At 48.8% G+C, this 20,286-nt stretch overlaps 1 protein-coding gene across 5 annotated transcripts in view; it reads left to right on the top strand.

The window, feature by feature from the left end:
- LOC106595987 (V-type proton ATPase subunit H) overlaps nucleotides 1-13,068 on the top strand; it is a 65,697-nt gene extending 52,629 nt beyond the window's left edge. For all 5 annotated transcript variants that reach the window (XM_045714361.1, XM_045714358.1, XM_045714359.1 and 2 more), the window contains 5 exons: nucleotides 7,517-7,695; nucleotides 9,205-9,330; nucleotides 10,795-10,896; nucleotides 11,321-11,434; nucleotides 12,648-13,068. In XM_045714361.1, coding sequence (XP_045570317.1) covers nucleotides 7,517-7,695; nucleotides 9,205-9,330; nucleotides 10,795-10,896; nucleotides 11,321-11,434; nucleotides 12,648-12,717 — 591 coding nt within the window. In that variant the 3' untranslated portion in view covers nucleotides 12,718-13,068. The remainder of the gene's footprint in view (nucleotides 1-7,516; nucleotides 7,696-9,204; nucleotides 9,331-10,794; nucleotides 10,897-11,320; nucleotides 11,435-12,647) is intronic.
- The last annotated feature ends 7,218 nt before the right edge of the window (nucleotides 13,069-20,286 follow it).

Below are 20,286 nucleotides of genomic sequence, written 5' to 3'. Positions count from 1 at the left end.
ATATAGCCTCCACATTGACTCTGTACCGGGACCCCTGTATATAGCCTCCACATTGACTCTGTACCGGTACCCCCTGTATATAGCCTCCACATTGACTCTGTACCGGTACCCCTGTATATAGCCTCCACATTGACTCTGTACCGGTACCCCCTGTATATAGCCTCCACATTGACTCTGTACCGGTACCCCCTGTATATAGCCTCCACATTGACTCTGTACCGGTACCCCCTGTATATAGCCTCCACATTGACTCTGTTCCGGTACCCCCTGTATATAGCCTCCACATTGACTCTGTACCGGTACCCCTGTATATAGCCTCCACATTGACTCTGTACCGGTACCCCCTGTATATAGCCTCCACATTGACTCTGTACCGGTACCCCCTGTATATAGCCTCCACATTGACTCTGTACCGGTACCCCCTGTATATAGCCTCCACATTGACTCTGTACCGTACACCCCTGTATATAGCCTCCACATTGACTCTGTACCGTTACCCCCGTATATAGCCTCCACATTGACTCTGTACCGGTACCCCCTGTATATAGCCTCCACATTGACTCTGTACCGGTACCCCTGTATATAGCCTCCACATTGACTCTGTACCGTACCCCTGTATATAGCCTCCACATTGACTCTGTACCGGTACCCCCTGTATATAGCCTCCACATTGACTCTGTACCGGTACCCCCTGTATATAGCCTCCACATTGACTCTGTACCGGTACCCCCTGTATATAGCCTCCACATTGACTCTGTACCGGTAACCCCTGTATATAGCCTCCACATTGACTCTGTACCGGTACCCCCTGTATATAGCCTCCACATTGACTCTGTACCGGTACCCCCTGTATATAGCCTCCACATTGACTCTGTACCGGTACCCCCTGTATATAGCCTCCACATTGACTCTGTACCGGTACCCCCTGTATATAGCCTCCACATTGACTCTGTACCGGTACCCCCTGTATATAGCCTCCACATTGACTCTGTACCGGTACCCCCTGTATATAGCCTCCACATTGACTCTGTACCGGTACCCCCTGTATATAGCCTCCACATTGACTCTGTACCGGTACCCCCTGTATATAGCCTCCACATTGACTCTGTACCGGTACCCCTGTATATAGCCTCCACATTGACTCTGTACCGTACCCCCTGTATATAGCCTCCACATTGACTCTGTACCGGTACCCCCTGTATATAGCCTCCACATTGACTCTGTACCGGTACCCCCTGTATATAGCCTCCACATTGACTCTGTACCGTAACCCCTGTATATAGCCTCCACATTGACTCTGTACCGGTACCCCCTGTATATAGCCTCCACATTGACTCTGTACCGGTACCCCCTGTATATAGCCTCCACATTGACTCTGTACCGTACCCCCTGTATATAGCCTCCACATTGACTCTGTACGGTACCCCCTGTATATAGCCTCCACATTGACTCTGTACCGTAACACCCGTATATAGCCTCCACATTGACTCTGTACCGGTACCCCCTGTATATAGCCTCCACATTGACTCTGTACCGTTAACCCCTGTATATAGCCTCCACATTGACTCTGTACCGGTACCCCCTGTATATAGCCTCCACATTGACTCTGTACCGTAATCCCCTGTATATAGCCTCCACATTGACTCTGTACCGGTACCCCCTGTATATAGCCTCCACATTGACTCTGTACCGGTACCCCCTGTATATAGCCTCCACATTGACTCTGTACCGGTACCCCTGTATATAGCCTCCACATTGACTCTGTACCGGTACCCCCTGTATATAGCCTCCACATTGACTCTGTACCGGTACCCCCTGTATATAGCCTCCACATTGACTCTGTACCGGTACCCCCTGTATATAGCCTCCACATTGACTCTGTACCGGTACCCCCTGTATATAGCCTCCACATTGACTCTGTACCGGTACCCCCTGTATATAGCCTCCACATTGTCTCTGTACCGGTACCCCCTGTATATAGCCTCCACATTGACTCTGTACCGGTACCCCCTGTATATAGCCTCCACATTGACTCTGTACCGGTACCCCCTGTATATAGCCTCCACATTGACTCTGTACCGGTACCCCCTGTATATAGCCTCCACATTGACTCTGTACCGGTACCCCCTGTATATAGCCTCCACATTGACTCTGTACCGGTACCCCCTGTATATAGCCTCCACATTGACTCTGTACCGGTACCCCCTGTATATAGCCTCCACATTGACTCTGTACCGGTACCCCCTGTATATAGCCTCCACATTGACTCTGTACCGGTACCCCCCTGTATATAGCCTCCACATTGACTCTGTACCGTAATACCCCTGTATATAGCCTCCACATTGACTCTGTACCGGTACCCCCTGTATATAGCCTCCACATTGACTCTGTACCGGTACCCCTGTATATAGCCTCCACATTGACTCTGTACCGGTAACCCCTGTATATAGCCTCCACATTGACTCTGTACCGGTACCCCCTGTATATAGCCTCCACATTGACTCTGTACCGGTACCCCCTGTATATAGCCTCCACATTGACTCTGTACCGGTACCCCCTGTATATAGCCTCCACATTGACTCTGTACCGGTACCCCCTGTATATAGCCTCCACATTGACTCTGTACCGGTACCCCCTGTATATAGCCTCCACATTGACTCTGTACCGGTACCCCCTGTATATAGCCTCCACATTGACTCTGTACCGGTACCCCCTGTATATAGCCTCCACATTGACTCTGTACCGGTACCCCTGTATATAGCCTCCACATTGACTCTGTACCGTAAACCCCTGTATATAGCCTCCACATTGACTCTGTACCGGTACCCCTGTATATAGCCTCCACATTGACTCTGTACCGTAATCCCCTGTATATAGCCTCCACATTGACTCTGTACCGGTACCCCCTGTATATAGCCTCCACATTGACTCTGTACCGTAACCCCTGTATATAGCCTCCACATTGACTCTGTACCGGTACCCCCTGTATATAGCCTCCACATTGACTCTGTACCGGTACCCCCTGTATATAGCCTCCACATTGACTCTGTACCGGTACCCCCTGTATATAGCCTCCACATTGACTCTGTACCGTAATACCCCTGTATATAGCCTCCACATTGACTCTGTACCGGTACCCCCTGTATATAGCCTCCACATTGACTCTGTACCGGTACCCCCTGTATATAGCCTCCACATTGACTCTGTACCGGTACCCCCTGTATATAGCCTCCACATTGACTCTGTACCGGTACCCCCTGTATATAGCCTCCACATTGACTCTGTACCGGTACCCCCTGTATATAGCCTCCACATTGACTCTGTACCGGTACCCCCTGTATATAGCCTCCACATTGACTCTGTACCGGTACCCCCTGTATATAGCCTCCACATTGACTCTGTACCGGTACCCCCTGTATATAGCCTCCACATTGACTCTGTACCGGTACCCCCTGTATATAGCCTCCACATTGACTCTGTACCGGTACCCCCTGTATATAGCCTCCACATTGACTCTGTACCGGTACCCCCTGTATATAGCCTCCACATTGACTCTGTACCGGTACCCCCTGTATATAGCCTCCACATTGACTCTGTACCGGTACCCCCTGTATATAGCCTCCACATTGACTCTGTACCGGTACCCCCTGTATATAGCCTCCACATTGACTCTGTACCGGTACCCCCTGTATATAGCCTCCACACTGACTCTGTACCGGTACCCCCTGTATATAGCCTCCACATTGACTCTGTACCGGTACCCCCTGTATATAGCCTCCACATTGACTCTGTACTGGTACCCCCTGTATATAGCCTCCACATTGACTCTGTACCGGTACCCCCTGTATATAGCCTCCACATTGACTCTGTACCGGTACCCCCTGTATATAGCCTCCACATTGACTCTGTACCGGTACCCCCTGTATATAGCCTCCACATTGACTCTGTACCGGTACCCCCTGTATATAGCCTCCACATTGACTCTGTACCGGTACCCCCTGTATATAGCCTCCACATTGACTCTGTACCGGTACCCCTGTATATAGCCTCCACATTGACTCTGTACCGGTACCCCCTGTATATAGCCTCCACATTGACTCTGTACCGGTACCCCCTGTATATAGCCTCCACATTGACTCTGTACCGGTACCCCCTGTATATAGCCTCCACATTGACTCTGTACCGGTACCCCCTGTATATAGCCTCCACATTGACTCTGTACCGGTACCCCCTGTATATAGCCTCCACATTGACTCTGTACCGGTACCCCCTGTATATAGCCTCCACATTGACTCTGTACAGGTACCCCCTGTATATAGCCTCCACATTGACTCTGTACCGGTACCCCCTGTATATAGCCTCCACATTGACTCTGTACCGGTACCCCCTGTATATAGCCTCCACATTGACTCTGTACCGGTACCCCCCTGTATATAGCCTCCATATTGACTCTGTACCGGTAACCCCTGTATATAGCCTTCACATTGACTCTGTAAAGGTACCCCCTGTATATAGCCTCCACATTGACTCTGTACCGGTAACCCCTGTATATAGCCTCCACATTGACTCTGTACCGGTACCCCCTGTATATAGCCTCCACATTGACTCTGTACCGAGTACCCCTGTATATAGCCTCCACATTGACTCTGTACCGGTACCCCCTGTATATAGCCTCCACATTGACTCTGTACCGGTACCCCCTGTATATAGCCTCCACATTGACTCTGTACCGGTACCCCCCTGTATATAGCCTCCACATTGACTCTGTACCGGTACCCCCTGTATATAGCCTCCGCATTGACTCTGTACCGGTACCCCCCTGTATATAGCCTCCACATTGACTCTGTACCGGTAACCCCTGTATATAGCCTCCACATTGACTCTGTACCGGTACCCCCTGTATATAGCCTCCACATTGACTCTGTACCGGTACCCCCTGTATATAGCCTCCACATTGACTCTGTACCGGTACCCCCTGTATATAGCCTCCACATTGACTCTGTACCGGTACCCCCTGTATATAGCCTCCACATTGACTCTGTACCGGTACCCCCTGTATATAGCCTCCACATTGACTCTGTACCGGTACCCCCTGTATATAGCCTCCACATTGACTCTGTACCGTAAACCCTGTATATAGCCTCCACATTGACTCTGTACCGGTACCCCCTGTATATAGCCTCCACATTGACTCTGTACCGGTACCCCTGTATATAGCCTCCACATTGACTCTGTACCGGTACCCCCTGTATATAGCCTCCACATTGACTCTGTACCGGTACCCCCTGTATATAGCCTCCACATTGACTCTGTACCGGTACCCCCTGTATATAGCCTCCACATTGACTCTGTACCGGTACCCCCTGTATATAGCCTCCACATTGACTCTGTACCGGTACCCCCTGTATATAGCCTCCACATTGACTCTGTACCGGTACCCCCCTGTATATAGCCTCCACATTGACTCTGTACCGGTACCCCCTGTATATAGCCTCCACATTGACTCTGTACCGGTACCCCTGTATATAGCCTCCACATTGACTCTGTACCGGTACCCCCTGTATATAGCCTCCACATTGACTCTGTACCGGTACCCCCTGTATATAGCCTCCACATTGACTCTGTACCGGTACCCCCTGTATATAGCCTCCACATTGACTCTGTACCGGTACCCCCTGTATATAGCCTCCACATTGACTCTGTACCGGTACCCCCTGTATATAGCCTCCACATTGACTCTGTACCGGTTCCCCCTGTATATAGCCTCCACATTGACTCTGTACCGGTACCCCCTGTATATAGCCTCCACATTGACTCTGTACCGGTACCCCCTGTATATAGCCTCCACATTGACTCTGTACCGGTACCCCCTGTATATAGCCTCCACATTGACTCTGTACCGGTACCCCCTGTATATAGCCTCCACATTGACTCTGTACCGGTACCCCCTGTATATAGCCTCCACATTGACTCTGTACCGGTACCCCCTGTATATAGCCTCCACATTGACTCTGTACCGGTACCCCCTGTATATAGCCTCCACATTGACTCTGTACCGGTACCCCCTGTATATAGCCTCCACATTGACTCTGTACCGGTACCCCCTGTATATAGCCTCCACATTGACTCTGTACCGGTAACCCCCAGTATATAGCCTCCACATTGACTCTGTACCGGTACCCCCTGTATATAGCCTCCACATTGACTCTGTACCGTAACACCCAGTATATAGCCTCCACATTGACTCTGTACCGTAACACCCAGTATATAGCCTCCACATTGACTCTGTACCGGTACCCCCTGTATATAGCCTCCACATTGACTCTGTACCGGTACCCCCTGTATATAGCCTCCACATTGACTCTGTACCGGTACCCCCTGTATATAGCCTCCACATTGACTCTGTACCGGTACCCCCTGTATATAGCCTCCACATTGACTCTGTACCGGTACCCCCTGTATATAGCCTCCACATTGACTCTGTACCGGTACCCCCTGTATATAGCCTCCACATTGACTCTGTACCGGTACCCCCTGTATATAGCCTCCACATTGACTCTGTACCGGTACCCCCTGTATATAGCCTCCACATTGACTCTGTACCGGTACCCCCTGTATATAGCCTCCACATTGACTCTGTACCGGTACCCCCTGTATATAGCCTTCTTATTTTATTGTTACTTTTTTAAATAATTTTTTACTATTTTCTTAACTCTTTCTTGAACGTGTGTGGCAGCGCGGCGAGCTGCGTGTAGTTGGAGCAGCGTGTATTTGGAGCAGCGTGTAGTTGGAGCAGCGTGTATTTGGAGCAGCGTGTATTTGGAGCAGCGTGTAGTTGGAGCAGCGTGTAGTTGGAGCAGCGTGTAGTTGGAGCAGCGTGCAGTTGGAGCAGCGTGCAGTTGGAGCAGCGTGCAGTTGGAGCAGCGTGCAGTTGGAGCAGCGTGTAGTGTGGAGCAGCGTGTAGTGGTGGGAGTGTGTAGTGGTGGGAGTGTGTCGCTGTAGCAGTTTGGTGTAGAGTTGTGCATTCAGAAAGTATTTCCGATGCCTTGACTTTAAGAGGCAATCTAATTAGCATAATACACAATTCCCCATTAAATATGTCCGTTTCAGCTAGAGATCCGTTTTTCATTGGATGCGTCTCAATCCACGCCGTCCGCCGATATGGCCTTTCTGCGGTGAAGTTGATAAAGCAATCTTTCCTAGAGGGAAGGAATCTGATTTCATTGGTCCTCAATTCGTGGCTCACATACTTTGTTCAGGGTAAATAGAGTTAAACCTGCCCGGGAGAAGATTAGTTCTGAAGGATTTGTTGCCGTAGAAATGTACCTGTCTAAAAGCTGAGCACCTTTCGTTGTACTTGTTATCCAGAGTTGAGCTCAGGGTTGACCAAAGTTACCTCGCTAACTCCTCAAACCACAAACGTAGTAGAGGGTTCTGGAGAAATCGACTGAGAGGGAGACCTGTCAGGAGAATGCCCTGGCCATGATCCTTATTATTATTATTATTATTATTATAGAACCTGTTGGAGAAGTCAGTGGAGCGGGAGACCCGTCAGGAGTATGCTCTAGCCATGATCCAGTGTAAGGTTCTGAAGCAGCTGGAGAATCTGGACCAGCAGAAGTATGATGATGAGGACATTACGGAAGACATCAAGTTCCTGCTGGAGAGTCTGGGAGAGAGCGTTCAGGACCTCAGGTAGGTTACCTCTGACCCCTAACCCTAACTTCTCCAGGTCAGAACCTAGAGTCTGGGAGAGAGCGTTCAGGACCTCAGGTAGGTTACCTCTGACCCCTAACCCTAACTTCTCCAGGTCAGAACCTAGAGTCTGGGAGAGAGCGTTCAGGACCTCAGGTAGGTTACCTCTGACCCCTAACCCTAACTTCTCCAGGTCAGAACCTAGAGTCTGGGAGAGAGCGTTCAGGACCTCAGGTAGGTTACCTCTGACCCCTAACCCTAACTTCTCCAGGTCAGAACCTAGAGTCTGGGAGAGAGCGTTCAGGACCTCAGGTAGGTTACCTCTGACCCCTAACCCTAACTTCTCCAGGTCAGAACCTAGAGTCTGGGAGAGAGCGTTCAGGACCTCAGGTAGGTTACCTCTGACCCCTAACCCTAACTTCTCCAGGTCAGAACCTAGAGTCTGGGAGAGAGCGTTCAGGACCTCAGGTAGGTTACCTCTGACCCCTAACCCTAACTTCTCCAGGTCAGAACCTAGAGTCTGGGAGAGAGCGTTCAGGACCTCAGGTAGGTTACCTCTGACCCCTAACCCTAACTTCTCCAGGTCAGAACCTAGAGTCTGGGAGAGAGCGTTCAGGACCTCAGGTAGGTTACCTCTGACCCCTAACCCTAACTTCTCCAGGTCAGAACCTAGAGTCTGGGAGAGAGCGTTCAGGACCTCAGGTAGGTTACCTCTGACCCCTAACCCTAACTTCTCCAGGTCAGAACCTAGAGTCTGGGAGCAGGCATTACTGTGCTGTTACTAGGCGCTACGCTAGCAGGCATTACTGTGCTGTTACTAGGCGCTACGCTAGCAGGCATTACTGTGCTGTTACTAGGCGCTACGCTAGCAGGCATTACAGTGCTGTTACTGGGCGCTACGCTAGCAGGCATTACTGTGCTGTTACTAGGCGCTACGCTAGCAGGCATTACTGTGCTGTTACTGGGCGCTACGCTAGCAGGCATTACTGTGCTGTTACTGGGCGCTACGCTAGCAGGCATTACTGTGCTGTTACTAGGAGCTACGCTAGCAGGCATTACTGTGCTGTTACTGGGCGCTACGCTAGCAGGCATTACTGTGCTGTTACTGGGCGCTACGCTAGCAGGCATTACTGTGCTGTTACTGGGCGCTACGCTAGCAGGCATTACTGTGCTGTTACTAGGCGCTACGCTAGCAGGCATTACTGTGCTGTTACTGGGCGCTACGCTAGCAGGCATTACTGTGCTGTTACTAGGCTACGCTAGCAGAACAGTACAGATCTCTTAAACCACACTGGAACTGACCTGGAATACCCCTCAAATTGATCTCTCCACAGGTCAACATCTCTCTATATTAAGGACTGTCGGTCTGAGGCTGTTCTTCAACAAAATGTATCTGCTAGTTTGTTTGTTACTTGTTATTTCAGCTGTTTAGGATGGGGGGCAGTAGCGGAACATCTAGATGTAAGGGGTTAAGCTTGTTTTCTCTCGCTCTCTTTCTCTCCCTCTCAGTTCGTTTGATGAGTACAGCTCGGAGCTGAAGTCCGGGCGCCTGGAGTGGAGCCCGGTCCACAAATCAGAGAAGTTCTGGCGTGAGAATGCTGTTCGCCTCAACGAGAAGAACTACGAACTCCTCAAGTAAGCAAAGAGCACTTCCTAGTGTGGATGGTTCGGTAAGACACAGAGCACTTCCTAGTGTGGATGGTTCGGTAAGACACAGAGCACTTCCTAGTGTGGATGGATCGGTAAGACACAGAGCACTTCCTAGTGTGGATGGTTCGGTAAGACACAGAGCACTTCCTAGTGTGGATGGTTCGGTAAGACACAGAGCACTTCCTAGTGTGGATGGTTCGGTAAGACACAGAGCACTTCCTAGTGTGGATGGTTCGGTAAGACACAGAGCACTTCCTAGTGTGGATGGTTCGGTAAGACACAGAGCACTTCCTAGTGTGGATGGATCGGTAAGACACAGAGCACTTCCTAGTGTGGATGGATCGGTAAGACACAGAGCACTTCCTAGTGTGGATGGATCGGTAAGACACAGAGCACTTCCTAGTGTGGATGGATCGGTAAGACACAGAGCACTTCCTAGTGTGGATGGATCGGTAAGACACAGAGCACTTCCTAGTGTGGATGGTTCGGTAAGACACAGAGCACTTCCTAGTGTGGATGGATCGGTAAGACACAGAGCACTTCCTAGTGTGGATGGATCGGTAAGACACAGAGCACTTCCTAGTGTGGATGGTTCGGTAAGACACAGAGCACTTCCTAGTGTGGATGGATCGGTAAGACACAGAGCACTTCCTAGTGTGGATGGATCGGTAAGACACAGAGCACTTCCTAGTGTGGATGGTTCGGTAATGAGGGTTGCATCCCAAATAGGCTGTTCCATAACTGAGGGGCTTTACTAGAGAACGTTTTGCATCTAGGGACTGTCGACAGACCTGCTCCTTAGCTGAGAGTTTGTAAAGAAGGGTGATGCGCACGACGCGTTTCGTGACAAAAAAATTCTAAATATTCCATTACCGTACTTGGAAGCATGTCAACCGCTGTTTAAAATCAATTTTTATGCCATTTTTCTCATTAAAAAAGCGATAATATTCCGACCGGGAAAGCGTGTTTACGTTCAAAGAGGGAGAAAATAAAAACATGGGATCCCCTCGTGCACACGCCTCAGTCTGATGGTCCTCTGATAGAGCACTTACCAAAGGCGCTAATGTTTTTCAGCCTGGGGCTGGAATTACATCATTCAGCTTTTTCCCGGGTTCTGAGAGCCTATGGGAGCCGTAGGAAGTGTCACGTTACAGCAAAGATCCTCAGTTTTCAATAAACAGAGCCAAGAAGAACAAGGAATGGTCAGAGAGGGCACTTCCTGTACAGAATCTTCTCAGGTTTTTGCCTGCCATATGAGTTCTGTTATACTCACAGACACCATTCAAACAGTTTTAGAAACTTTAGGGTGTTTTCTATCCAAAGCCAATAATTATATGCATATTCTAGTTTCTGGGCAGTAGTAATAACCAGATTAAATCGGGAACGTTTTTTATCCGGCCGTGTAAATACTGCCCCCTAGCCCTAACAGGTTATGTGTTCTCTCCTCAGGATCCTTACTCGTCTGTTGGAGGTATCTGATGACCCTCAGGTTATTGCTGTAGCTGCTCATGATGTTGGAGAATACGTCAGACACTACCCTCGGGGGAAACGGTGAGAACACACAGTATACACTGAGTTAACAATACATTATGAACACCTGCTCTTTCCATGGCATAGACTGACCAGGTGAAATCTATAATCCCTTATTGTCACCTGTTAAATCCACTTTAATCCGTGTAAATGAAGGGGAGGAGACAGGTTAAAGAATAATTTTTAAACCTTGAGACATGGATTGTGTATGTGTGCCATTCATAGGGGTAATAAGCAAGACAAAATATTTAAATGCTTTTGAACAGTGAATGGTAGTATGTACCGGTTTGAGTGTGTCAAGAACTGAAACGCTGCTGGGTTTTTTACACTCACCAGTTTCCCGCGTCTATCAAGAAACGGTCCACCACCCGAAGGACATCCAGCCAACTGTGGGAATGTTTTGTCCACTCAGTGTGGGTCTAACCAGTGTTTATCTCTCTGTCAGGGTGATCGAGCAGCTTGGAGGGAAACAGCTGGTGATGAACCACATGCACCATGAAGATCAGCTGGTCCGTTACAACGCCCTGCTGGCCGTGCAGAAACTCATGGTCCACAACTGGTACGTACTACTGCTGCTATACTACTGCTATACTACTGCTGGGTACTAGTTTAAACTCATGGTCCACAACTGGTACGTACTACTACTGCTACTAATACTACTGCTGGGTACTAGTTTAAACTCACGGTCCACAACTGGTACGTACTACTGCTGCTATACTACTGCTATACTACTGCTGGGTACTAGTTTAAACTCACGGTCCACAACTGACTGTTTCAGCGTGGGCCTAGACTGTTTCAGCGTGGGCCTAGACTGTTTCAGCGTGGGCCTAGACTGTTGAGTACAGAAAACAAGGGCTTAAATACACTACATGACCAACAGTATGTGAACAGTACAGGACACCTGCTCGTCCAACATCTCGTTCCAAAATCATGGGTATTAATATGGAGTTGGTCCCCCTTTGCTGCTATAACAGCCTCCACTCTTCTGGGAAGGCTTTCCACTAGATGTTGGAACATTGTTGCTATAACAGCCTCCACTCTTCTGGGAAGGCTTTCCACTAGATGTTGGAACATTGCTGCTATAACAGCCTCCACTCTTCTGGGAAGGCTTTCCACTAGATGTTGGAACATTGTTGCTATAACAGCCTCCACTCTTCTGGGAAGGCTTTCCACTAGATGTTGGAACATTGCTGCTATAACAGCCTCCACTCTTCTGGGAAGGCTTTCCACTAGATGTTGGAACATTGCTGCTATAACAGCCTCCACTCTTCTGGGAAGGCTTTCCACTAGATGTTGGAACATTGCTGCAGGGACTTGCTTCCATTCAGCCACAAGAGCATTAGTGAGGTCGGGCACTGATGTTGGGTGATTAGGCCTGGCTCGCAGTCGGCATTACAATTCATCCCAAAGGTGTTCGATAGGGTTGAGGCCAAGGAGGATAGATTCTGGATTATAGATGTTCTCCTCTGCAGGGAGTACCTGGTCAATACTATAGTAATGATTATTGATTTTCTCCTCTGCAGGGAGTACCTGGTCAATACTATAGTAATGATTATTGATTTTCTCCTCTGCAGGGAGTACCTGGTCAATACTATAGTAATGATTATTGATTTTTTTCCTCTGCAGGGAGTTCCTGGTCAATACTATAGTAATGATTACAGATCATAGATTGTGGATTATCTACTCCTCTCCTCTACAGGGAGTATCTGGTCAATACTATAGTAATAATTACAGATGATAGATTGTGGATGATCTACTCCTCTCCTCTACAGGGAGTATCTGGGGAAGCAGCTCCAGTCGTCAGACCAGCAGCAGCAACAGGCTGTGGCCACCAGGAGCTGATCTGGAACTCCTGACCCCTGCATGGAACTGGGTTATACATGCATACCAGTATATCTACTTTATGTGTGTATCTATGTACATCGTCCAATGAAATTACCTGGATCAACCGTCCAGTTTATGTCAGGAGTTGATGTGTAAAAGGTGTCTCTTCTTTCCTGTCTGATTCTCCTCCGGCTACATGTTGATTTCCTGGTCATGCTACAGTATATTATGTCATGTGTCCTCACAGCTATGTGATGTAAGGTGATTTAAATAGCACTTTTTTGTGTTGTGATCAATTTAAAACGGCTGAAGTTATTTGTGTCGTGTGTAAAACATTGTGAGTTTCCAATAAAACGAATCTAGATGGCTGTTGGGCTGTTGTTTCTTCGCAGGTTCTTGACTGCTGTCGTCTCTCTGTAAAGTCTTTCAGGTAGTTTAAGATTTATTTCGAAAAACATGTCAGATTGACCACAGCAGGTCAGCATTGGATCCCTGGATCTTCTGTTGCCGCTCACAGGAGAAGAGTTGTTGGAACAGAAAACTAAGACCTGCGCTGTGTGCATACAGCTGCGGAGTTGTGATGAGTCAATATTTATGTATTTGTTCCCCCCGCTCCACTGGGTTCTCTCTCACACAGACAGCACACGCAAATAACAGGTTGTTGTCCTGGCACCACACCGCAAATAACGCAAATAAACACACAAGATCCCCTGTTTAGATGAACTCTGGACTACCAGTCGAGCTAATTTACTTCTATGTGCTCTTCGACGCAAGCAACACTGAACCATGCATGAGAGCATCAGCTGTTCTGGATCACGCTCTCTGTAGCCAATGTGAGTAAGACCTTTAAACAGGTCAACATTCACAAGGCCGCAGGGCCAGATGGATTACCAGGACGCGTACTCAGAGCGCTGACCAACTGGCAAATGTCTTCACTGACGTTTACAACCTCTCCCTTACCAGGTCTGTAATACCAACATGTTTTAAGCAGACCACCATAGTCCCTGTGCCCAATAACACTAAGGTAACCTGCCTAAATGACTACCGACCCGTAGCACTCAGGTCTGTAGCCATGAAGTGCTTTGAAAGGCTGGTCATGGCTCACATCAATACCATTATCCCAGAAACCTTAGACCCACTCCAATTTGCATACCACCCCAACAGATCCACAGATGATGCAATCTCTATTGCCACTCCACACTGCCCTTTCCCACCTGGACAAAAGGAACACCTATGTGAGAATGCTGTTCATTGACTACAGCTCAGCGTTCAACACCATAGTGCCCTCAAAGCTCATCACTAAGCTAAGGACCCTGGGACTAAACACCTCCCTTTGCAACTGGATCCTGGACTTCCTGACGGACCGTCCCCAGGTGGTGAGGGTAGGTAACAACACATCTGCCACGCTGATCCTCAACACAGGGTTCCCTCAGGGCTGTGTACTTAGTCCCCTCCTGTACTCCCTGTTCACCCAAACATGACTCCAACACCACCATTAAGTTTGCTGATGACACAACAGTGGTAGGCCTGATCAATGATGAGACGGCCTATAGGGAAGAGGTCAGAGAACTGGCAGTGTGGTGCCAGGACAACAACCAACCCCTCAATGTGAGCTAGACAAAGGAGCTGATCGTGGACTACAGGAAAAGGCGAGCCGAACAGGCCCCCATTAACATCGACGGGGCTGTAGTGGAGCGGGTCGAGAGTTTCAAGTTCCTTGGTGTCCACATCACCAACGAACTATCATGGTCCAGACACACCAAGACAGTCGTGAAGAAGCACGACAAAACCTATTCCCTCTCAGGAGACCGTAAAGATTTGGCATGGGTCCCCAGATCCTCAAAAAGTTCTACAGCTGCACCATCGAGAGCATCCTGACCGGTTGCATCACTGCCTGGTATGGCAACTGCTCGGCATCTGACCGTAAGGCGCTACAGAGGGTAGTGTGTACAGCCCAGTACATCACTGGGGCCAAGCTTCCTGCCACCCAGGACCTACATAATAGGCGGTGTCAGAGGAAAGCCCAAAACATTGTCAGACTCCAGTCACCCAAGTCATAGACTGTTCTCTCTGCTACCGCACGGCAAGCGGTACCGGAGCGCCAAGTCTAGGACCATAAGGCTCCATAACAGCTTCTACCCCCAAGCCATCAGACTGCTGAACAGCTAATCAAATGGCCTCCAGACTATTTACATTGACCCCCCCCCCCCCCCCATTTGTTTTTACACTGCTGCTACTCGCTGTTTCTTATCTGTACGTAGTCACTTCACTCCTACCTACATGTACAAATTACCTCGACTAACCTGTACCCCCACACACTGACTCGGTACGGTACCCCCAGCCCCGTTTATTTTGTAACTTTATTTTATTTGGTAAATATTTTCTTAACTCTTTCTTGAACGGTGCTGTTAAGGGCTTGTAAGTGAGCATTTCACAAAATATTCTGCTGACTGTTATTAAATGACAAATAAACGTAACATTTAGTTTCACCACTAGGAGCCAGTTATCACCAAGGAAACGTATAAAGGGCAGATTGTATACAGGGACATTCTACAATAAATCAATTCAAATGAATGAGATTCTGGTGAACATACTCAATTGTAGATGCATTAATCTTTGAAAAGTGAAGAATTACAGATAGTAATAGGCCTACATTATTAATATGAAGAAACTCATATTCTGTTGGAATGACCTTTAAACAGGAAACTACATGTATGTTTGCGTTTAACCCAACTGTAAAATGACTGTGTTTGAAGCTGAGAGTCCTTCAGTGTAACATTAGAACAGAGCAGCAGCTGTCCCATGCAGCCATGAGCAGAGCAGCAGCTGTTGTCCTGGGTTAGAGCTGACTGACTGAGGGCTACCTCTCCCCTTCTCTCTCTCTCCCCCACTCCCACAGACACACACAAGTATCGAAGATATTTGCTCAGAAAGTTTCTAGTATTATTTGCTATTACCGACAAGCACCTCTGGAAATACGATCGGTGATCACAGAGCAGCAGCACCACACATCTGATTTACCAGACCTGGATCCTAAGCAGCATTCATCACAGGACAGGTGCTGTTGTAGTCAGACTAAGGAGAAGAGGTAGGAGAGCTGTTGTAGTCAGACTAAGGAGAAGAGGTAGGAGAGCTGTTGTAGTCAGACTAAGGAGAAGAGGTAGGAGAGCTGTTGTAGTCAGACTAAGGAGAAGAGGTAGGAGAGTTGTTGTAGTCAGACTAAGGAGAAGAGGTAGGAGAGCTGTTGTAGTCAGACTAAGGAGAAGAGGTAGGAGAGCTGTTGTAGTCAGACTAAGGAGAAGAGGTAGGAGAGCTGTTGTAGTCAGACTAAGGAGAAGGTCAAACCGCCCTCCACTTCCTAGTATAGTACTTGCTAATGTACAGTCTCTGGATAGTGAACTATGATTAGCTGATTCCTACCAGAGATATTGTAACATAATCTGTTTAACTGAGACTTGGCTATCGGGGGAGGCGCTTGACACCGCTATAGAAGTTACAGTTGGCTCAGGGCGGCACGGCTGGCCCAGAACGGGGCGGCACGGCTGGCCCAGAACGGGGCGGCACGGCTGGCCCAGAACGGGGCGGCACGGCTGGCCCAGAACGGCTGGCCCAGAGCGGGGCGGCACGGCTGGCCCAGAACGGCTGGCCCAGAGCGGGGCGGCACGGCTGGCCCAGAGCGGGGCGGCACGGCTGGCCCAGAACGGCTGGCCCAGAGCGGGGCGGCACGGCTGGCCCAGAACGGCTGGCCCAGAGCGGGGCGGCACGGCTGGCCCAGAACGGCTGGCCCAGAACAGAGCAGCACGACTGGCCCTTGGATGTACACAGAGAGCTAATATTAATAATATGCATGTCAATCTCTCCTGGCTGAAAGTGGAGAAGAGATTGACTGCATCACTACTTGTCTTTGTGAGAGGTATTGACATGCTGAAAGCACTGAGCTGTCTGAGCTGTGCGTTAGTAGTTTAAACAGACCTCTGGTGGCATGTCTTGTGGGGTATATATGGGTGTCTGAGCTGTGCGTTAGTAGTTTAAAAACAGACACCCATATATACCCCACAAGACATGCCACCGTTCTTTTACTTATAGATTTGTGTGTGTTGTTGTGAATTGTTAGATAGGTAGGTAACTGATGCAGCAGTAGAATCAGATTGGTTTATTTAAACTGATAAAACTACACCTTATAGAACAGTTTGAACGTTCTGCACACACAAACACACACACACACACATGCTAACAGACACACACACACACACACACACACATACTGTACATTGTAATATTGTTATTTTGCTGTATTATGGATTTTGTATTGTAGATATGTAGTGGTGTAATGTGTTGCATTGTAGACATGTACTGTTGAAGTCAGTAGTTTACATCCACTTAGGTTGGAGTCATTAAAACTCGTTTTTCAACCACTCCACACATTTCTTGTTAACAAACTATAGTTTTGGCAAGTCGGTTAGGACATCTACTTTGTGCATGACACAAGTAATTTTTTCCAACAATTGTTTACAGACAGATTATTTCACTTATAATTCACTGTATCACAATTCCAGTGGGTCAGAAGTTTACATACACTAAGTTGACTGTGCCTTTAAACAGCTTGGAAAATTCCAGAAACTTATTTCATGGCTTTAGAAACTTCTGATAGGCTAATTGACATAATTTGAGTCAATTGGAGGTGTACCTGTGGATGTATTTCAAGGCCTACCTTCAAACTCAGTGCCTCTTTGCTTGACATCATGGGAAAATCTAAAGGAATCAGCCAAGACCTTAGAAGAAAAATTGTAGACCTCCACAAGTCTGGTTCATCCTTGGGAGCAATTTCCAAATGCCTGAAGGTACAACATTCATCTGTACAAACAATAGTACGCAAGTATAAACACCAAGGGACCACGCAGCCGTCATACCGCTCAGGAAGGAGACGCGTTCTGTCTCCTAGAGATGAACGTACTTTGGTGCGAAAAGTGCAAATCAATCCCAGAACAACAGCAAAGGACCTTGTGAAGATGCTGGAGGAAACAGGTACAAAAGTATCTATATCCACAGTAAAACTAGTCCTATATCGACATAACCTGAAAGGCCGCACAGCAAGGAAGAAGCCACTGCTCCAAAACCGCCATTAAAAAAGCCAGACTACGGTTTGCAACTGCACATGGGGACAAAGATTGTACTTTTTGGAGAAATGTCCTCTGGTCTGATGAAACAAAAATAAAACTGTTTGGCCGTAATGACCATCGTTATGTTTGGAGGAAAAAGGGGGATGCTTGCAAGCCGAAGAACACCGTCCCAACCGTGAAGCACGGGGGTGGCAGCATCATGTTGTGGGGGTGCTTTGCTGCAGGAGGGACTGGTGCACTTCACAAAATAGATAGCATCAAAAGGCAGAAAAATTATGTAGATAATTGCCCACTGACAAAGAAATGATCAGTCTATAATTTTAATGGTAGGTTTATTTGAACAGTGAGAGACAGAATAACAATGAAAATATCCAGAAAAACGCATGTTATAAAATGATTTGCATTTTAATGAGGGAAATAAGTATTTGACCCAAAGATTTCTGGCCAGAAATTCTTTTTTATTATTATTTATTTTTTTATATTATTTTATTTTGTGTTGCCTGTTTTGCATGTTATTTTTGCATTAATACTTATCACATATCAGTTTCCAAACAATGTAAACTGAGGGGGATCAACTGAGAGGGATCAAGTTTCAGCTGAGAGGGATCAAGTTTCAGCTGAGAGGGATCAAGTTTCAGCTGAGAGGGATCAAGTTTCAGCTGAGAGGGATCAAGTTTCAGCTGAGAGGGATCAAGTTTCAGCTGAGGGATCATCCCCCTTTAGCCCCTCGTGTTGCCAGGCAGAGCTGTTTTATCCAGACGCACGTCCTGTGCTTTTTCATTTGGACCATAGGGCATACAGACACAGCTTGGCTACATTGTAACCTTGATGTGGCCACCGCACACTATCATATGGGCCAGGACTGTTACTTTTGTAACTGAATGAAAACATTTTAACAATGTGATTTAACCGATTTGAAGTTGGAAAATAGACGGCAAAATGCCGAATGGTGTTCAATGCCTGTAAACAGCTTGTGGTGCACGCAGCTCAATGATATTTAACTACAGCATCGGATCAACACCATTGGATCGACAGCATCGGATCAACACCATTGGATCAGCAGCATTGGATCGACAGCATCGGATCAACACCATTGGATCAGCAGCATCGGATCAACACCATTGGATCAGCAGCATTGGATCGGCAGCATCGGATCAACAGCATTGGATCAGCAGCATCGGATCAACACCATTGGATCAGCAGCATCGGATCAACAGCATCGGATCAACAGCATCGGATCAACACCATTGGATCAGCAGCATCGGATCAACACCATTGGATCGACAGCATTGGATCAGCAGCATTGGATCAACAGCATCGGATCGACACCATTGGATCGACAGCATCGGATCAACACCATTGGATCAGCAGCATCGGACCGACACCATCGAACATTAAAACAACGATACAAATGTAACAGCACAATAAAGTAGATAAACATTGTCTTTAGCAGGAGCCTTTTCATCTAAACACCAGTGGTGAAACTAGTGCCTTCTAACTGCACTGGGCCAACACACTGGGCCCCAACACACTGGGCCAACACACTGGGCCAACACACTGGGCCAACACACTGGGCCCCAACACACTGGGCCAACACACTGGGCCAACACACTGGGCCAACACACTGTGCCCCAACACACTGGGCCCCAACACACTGGGCCCCAACACACTGGGCCCCAACACACTGGGCCCCAACACACTGGGCCCCAACACACTGGGCCCCAACACACTGGGCCAACACACTGGGCCAACGCACTGGGCCAACGCACTGGGCCCCAACACACTGGGCCCCAACACACTGGGCCAACACACTGGGCCCCAACACACTGGGCCCCAACACACTGGGCCAACACACTGGGCCCCAACACACTGGGCCCCAACACACTGGGCCAACACACTGGGCCAACACACTGGGCCCCAACACACTGGGCCCCAACACACTGGGCCAACACACTGGGCCCCAACGCACTGGGCCCCAACGCACTGGGCCAATGCACTGGGCCAACGGACTGGGCCAACGGACTGGGCCAACGCACTGGGCCCCAACACACTGGGCCAACGGACTGGGCCAACGCACTGGGCCAACACACTGGGCCCCAACACACTGGGCTAACACACTGGGCCAACACACTGGGCCAACGGACTGGGCCAACGGACTGGGCCAACGCACTGGGCCAACGGACTGGGCCAACACACTGGGCCAACGGACTGGGCCAACGCACTGGGCCAACACACTGGGCCAACGCACTGGGCCAACACACTGGGCCCCAACACACTGGGCTAACACACTGGGCTAACACACTGGGCCAACGGACTGGGCCAACGCACTGGGCCAACACACTGGGCCCCAACACACTGGGCTAACACACTGGGCCAACACACTGGGCCCCAACACACTGGGCCCCAACACACTGGGCCCCAACACACTGGGCCAACGCACTGGGCCAACGCAGTGGGCCCCAACACA

Source organism: Salmo salar, chromosome ssa03 (genome assembly GCF_905237065.1).
Source record: "Salmo salar chromosome ssa03, Ssal_v3.1, whole genome shotgun sequence".
Lineage (NCBI taxonomy): Eukaryota > Metazoa > Chordata > Actinopteri > Salmoniformes > Salmonidae > Salmo > Salmo salar.
The sequence above is the reverse complement of the archived record's forward strand: the minus strand, read 5'-3'. Positions and strand labels throughout refer to the sequence as shown.